General features: G+C 38.4%; 1 protein-coding gene across 1 annotated transcript; it reads left to right on the top strand.

Annotated features, from left to right (window-relative positions):
* Positions 1 to 2718: 2718 nt before the first annotated feature.
* LOC112231684 (CASP-like protein 4A1) lies at positions 2719 to 4091 on the top strand. Its single transcript, XM_024398392.2, has 4 exons — positions 2719 to 2798; positions 2957 to 3022; positions 3150 to 3206; positions 3684 to 4091. Exons 1-4 carry the CDS (start codon positions 2739 to 2741, stop codon positions 3912 to 3914), a joined length of 414 nt encoding a protein of 137 aa, XP_024254160.1. The 5' UTR covers positions 2719 to 2738; the 3' UTR covers positions 3915 to 4091.
* The last annotated feature ends 974 nt before the right edge of the window (positions 4092 to 5065 follow it).

Below are 5065 nucleotides of genomic sequence, written 5' to 3'. Positions count from 1 at the left end.
ACACAAATGCTTAGTTTATAAAGATGTCTGAGTGTTGGAGTGTACCCCTGGCTATCCGTAAATAAAGTAAACAAGAAAATGGTGGCGGTCTGGTTTGTTTAATATAAGGTTTTTGTAATGATTTATACTTTTACTGTTGAGTATATCTGAGCAATTACATAAAACTTTTGATACTTAAGTATATTTAAAACCAAATACTTTTAGACTTTTACTCAAGTTGTATTTAACTGGGTAACTTTATTTTCTATTAAGGTATTTTTACTTTCACTCAAGTATGACAATTGGGTACCTTTCCCAACACTGGATTCCCCAAACATTATAAGTACAATGTATATCCTTTAAATTCATTAATTCACTTTTCAGTCGATCAGGTATTTCATGGAACTCCCAGACATTGACTATGAAGTGTGATTCCTTTATGCATTTCTGTTTAATAAACACATTAATATTTCAAGCTCAATTGTATGTCTGTCCAGTCCTCTGATGAATGCTCATTAAGTTTATGGAAATTGTGAGAAATCTATGCAAAGTGTGTTACATTACATTGCGTTATTTAATTAAAAAAAAAAATGTTGTCCATTATATTGCATGACAGGAGAAATCAAAATAAAGTCTGGTACTTGAGCTATATTGTATAAATTGAGAAATTAAAGTTAAACATTACAATTAAATGTGTTCATTTAGCCTCCGCAATGCCCCAAAACAGGTAGACAAATAATCGACAGTTTCAAAACCTTTCAATTTAGCTAAAGTTTCCTAATACTGATGAGACATTGTTCTTTGTGGGCACTGTGGATATACAGATTTGTAGGATTACCCACCAAATGCCTAATTTCATCACATTTTACATCTCCAGGACACAGGACACAAATTTGTTCATGGGACTAAAGCTCATTGGTGGAATGAAAGGGTCTATAAAAAACATATTTTTACAGTTAAGTTACAATACGGCAACAGTGTTAACAGTTTAGTACCAACATTTCAAGCATTGTACATCACTTGAACAGGTAAGAGTTTCAAAGAATACTGTAGAGGAGTTTAGTCATGTGTGTCAAGCTTTGAATACACTGTACGTCTTTTTCATTTCAAGAATTCCATGGTGACCATGAAACTACTAGTCCTAGTGATGTACCTGATTGGACTTTGTTCCTCCATTCCTGTAAGAATTCTTGAAATACAACATCAAGCCTTCAATTTACACATCAATACACCAAGAGATTGCTGTTTCCACAGATTGCATTGCATTGGAATATGACAATATCTGAATTATTACAATATGATGGACTTAAGTTCATACTTTGAGTGTTGATTACTTTATACCATAATATTTCATCCCGGGATTTTGTTTGTGTGTGCAGGTGTCTGAGAAACATGATTGAGAGGAGCGCTCAGCTAGTGATGAGGTGCAGTAATATTTAGTACAATCTATTGGTGTCTATTAGGTATTCTGTCTTTTAGAGTACTATAGTACGGTCTACTATTTGAATATGATTACTAGTTTGTTTCAGCTCAGAACAATTATTCCAGCTCTCTCTCTCTCTTTCTCTCTCTCTCTCTCTCTCTCTCTCTACAGAGGTACAGGGGTTATGGCCGTGGTTTGGGAGGGTTTTACCCCTATCAGCAGCCTCAGTACCCATCCTACTTCCCTTATGCGCAGCCTTCTCAAGGTAACTCTGCCTTGATGGCCCTCCTGCCCTTCCTATTGGCCAGCCTTTGGCTACAATTGTAAACAAGTATGAAATCAACAAAACTTCTGAATTCATAATCAGTTCCAGAGAATATGTTGTTTCCAAAAAGGGGTCAAGACCCACTAGCAGTTCTTCTTGGGTTGCAGATAACCAAATACGCGCTTCAGCATTCAGCCGTCCCATTCTGTGAGCTTCCCTGGCCTACCACTTCGGGGCCACTTCGGGGCTGAGCCGGTGTAGCTCCTAGATGTTTCCACATCACAAAAACAGCACTTACAGTTGCCGGTGGCAGCTCTAGCAGGAAATACATTTGACTAACTGACTCGTTGAAAAGGTAGCACCTTACGTTGGTGCCATGTTGAAAGTCACTGAGCTCTTCAGTACAGGCCAATCAACTGCCAATATTTGTCTGTAAATTGCATGGCTGTGTGCTCAACTGTCTGCAACTAGTGTGGCTTAAATTGCCAAATTCACTTATTTGAAGTGGTGTCCACATAGTGCATGTTTTTTATTGGTGGCTAAAAACTTGACCATTTTGAAAGACACTTTGAAAATGGATTGCAACGTTAAACATTTGTGAACCTCAACTCTTTAACTTCAGTATGAACTCAGGCACTCTATATATATTTCCATAGCTCTGAGTCAGTATCAAGACTTAATAGTATACAATTATCCTGCTTAATTGTTCTGACAATTTATCAAACTTGTTTGCATACTTTCAGACAGTCTCTACCCAGTCAGAGGTAAAATGGAAACTCACACAGAGAATCACACAGAGAATGTTCTCTCCATAAATGTAGATGTGGAATAAACATTGTTCTGGAATTAACAGCAGATGGGAAACAATGATACAGTAGGCCTATACTGACATTTTCAGTTAGCACATTTGATTAATAGCAGTGGCAAGAGGTTAATTTGTTTGCCTGTTTTGTAATGCCCAACGTTACATGGAACACCCAGACATCATACAACATCCTTCATTGCAACACATTTAGGCTTCATCAGGGCTTTGTGATTGGCTGAAAAACACTATATATTGTTTGTGTATTGATGAGTGTGCAAGGACATACAGAGGCACTGAGAAGGCTTTTGACCCTGAGATACGTTAAGGTATGGTTATACTAATAATTCTAACACTTTGTTCAGAGTGAAGGCATTCTTATACACTCATTAACTGTGTAGTAGATTATACATATAATATAATCTGTAACTTGTATGGTGGATTAATAAGTGATAAGTGATGATGTTTATGTTTATACTCTATTTAGATGAAGACTTTCAGCATGAAGATTGTTGTTCTACTTGGATTTGTGATGCTTCTCTCTATTGCTTTGGTAAGCCATGCATATAGTATGTACAGGAAATGCTGGTGCAAATGTCATGTTAGACTTAGAAAGATCTTAAAGTTAGTATATTACACACATATATATTAACTCATTGTCTTATTGTTTGCTTTTGAAGGCTGAGCATGAGCATGGCCATCAGCATGTCATTGAGAAGCGCTCTTCAAGTGAAGAGGTGAGTAGTATGAATGAATCATCTTTTTTGAAGGAGCATTTTTGCTTTATTTGGGGACAGAGACATTGAGAGAAAGACAGGAAAGGCAAAGTTTGTGCCAGAAGGGTGTGGGCCGCATTCAAACTGAAGCTGCCATATTATACAATGCCTTCAAAAGATATTCAAACCCCTCAACTTTTCTACATTTTGTTGAGTTACGAGGTGGGATTAAAAGGATCTACAGAAAATACTCTGTATTGTCAAAGTGGAAGAAAAATTAAAACATTTGTAAAGAAAATATGAAAAATAAAACACGAATATATTACAAAAATACATATAGTATTAGCATCTACATGGCCCTTGCTCTATACAGTTATTCAATAAAAATGATTTACTTCTAAAATAAACTTTATACAGTTATTGTGTATGGTGTACACAATTGAGACTCCAGCGACTACATTCGTTTTGATTATCCTTCAATATCCCTCCTTCTTCTAGCGTGTCCGTGGCCCTGGCCCTGGCCGTGGCTTTCCAAACTTTCTGCAGCAGTACCAGTACCAGTACCAGTACCAGCAGTACCTTCTGCTTCTGCAAAGACTTGGTCTTGTCCCAGCCCCTGCAGCACCAGCCCCAGCTCCAGCCCCAGCTCCAGCTCCAGCCCCAGCTCCTGCCCCAGCTCCAGCCCCAGCTCCTGCCCCAGCTCCAGCCCCAGCTCCAGCTGGTCGCTGAGAAAGGACATGAATCAGAAACTTCAACTCAACAAGAGCAAGCTATGGTTGATGAAATGACCAGAACATTAACTGACAATAAGTACTGTAATAGCTGTCTTCCATATTTTGCTTGAGTTTCCCTTTAATTTACCTGCTGTCTGTCTGTCTGCAATGCAATAAAGAGGATTTGAAATGGCATATGTCCCTTCCTGCACACTATCTGTTGCCTGAGAAATGTCATTTTGTATTCAAACATATGTTCACAGTTTGTGCATTTGTCAGTCAGAGTTAGTCAAATCTGAGGATTTAGCATCTTGTTTTGCCGGATGACATTTCTTGATATATTTAGTGAGGCTAAATTGGTTGTGAACAATATTTGAGTTATGTTTTAAACAATTAAACATGTTTTAAATTGTATTCACATTATGAGTAAAGTAGGTTACAGGAAGTCAGGTAGCCAAATTCAATGGTCAAACATTTAAATATTTCAGTGGTTAAAATCATTGAAAGCCTTGACATAATACAGTATAATTTTACATACATTTAATCATTCAACTTATTCCCACTCCACTGCTTATTTTACCAGGCTGCTTACGATGAGGAAGTAAATGAGTCACTGGGTTACAGTTACTGTACCTGGATACAGTACAGTATCCAGGTAAAGTAACTGATACAGTACAGTACATATTCTACCCACCACTGCGACCTGTATGCTTTCGTTGGCTGGCCCTCGCTTCATATTCGTCGCCAAACCCACTGGCTCCAAGTCATCTATAAGTCTCTGCTAGGTACTCACTTATCACCATAGCAGCACACACCCGTAGCACGCGCTCCAGCAGGTATATTTCACTGGTCACCCCCAAAGCCAATTCCTCCTTTGGCCGCCTTTCCTTCCAGTTCTCTGCTGCCAATGACTGGGACAAATTGCAAAAATCACTGAAGCTGGAGACTCATATCTCCCTCTCTAACTTTAAGCACCAGCTGTCAGAGCAGCTCACAGATCACTGCACCTGTACACCGTCCATCTGTAAATTGCCCATCCAACTACCTCATCCCCATACTGTTATATATTGTTTTGCTCCTTTGCACCATCGTACTTCTACTTGCACATTCATCTTCTGCACATCTATCACTCCAATGTTTATTGCTAAATTGTAACTATTTTACCTC

This window comes from Oncorhynchus tshawytscha, linkage group LG34 (genome assembly GCF_018296145.1).
Source record: "Oncorhynchus tshawytscha isolate Ot180627B linkage group LG34, Otsh_v2.0, whole genome shotgun sequence".
Classification (NCBI taxonomy): Eukaryota; Metazoa; Chordata; class Actinopteri; order Salmoniformes; family Salmonidae; genus Oncorhynchus; species Oncorhynchus tshawytscha.
The sequence above is the reverse complement of the archived record's forward strand: the minus strand, read 5'-3'. Positions and strand labels throughout refer to the sequence as shown.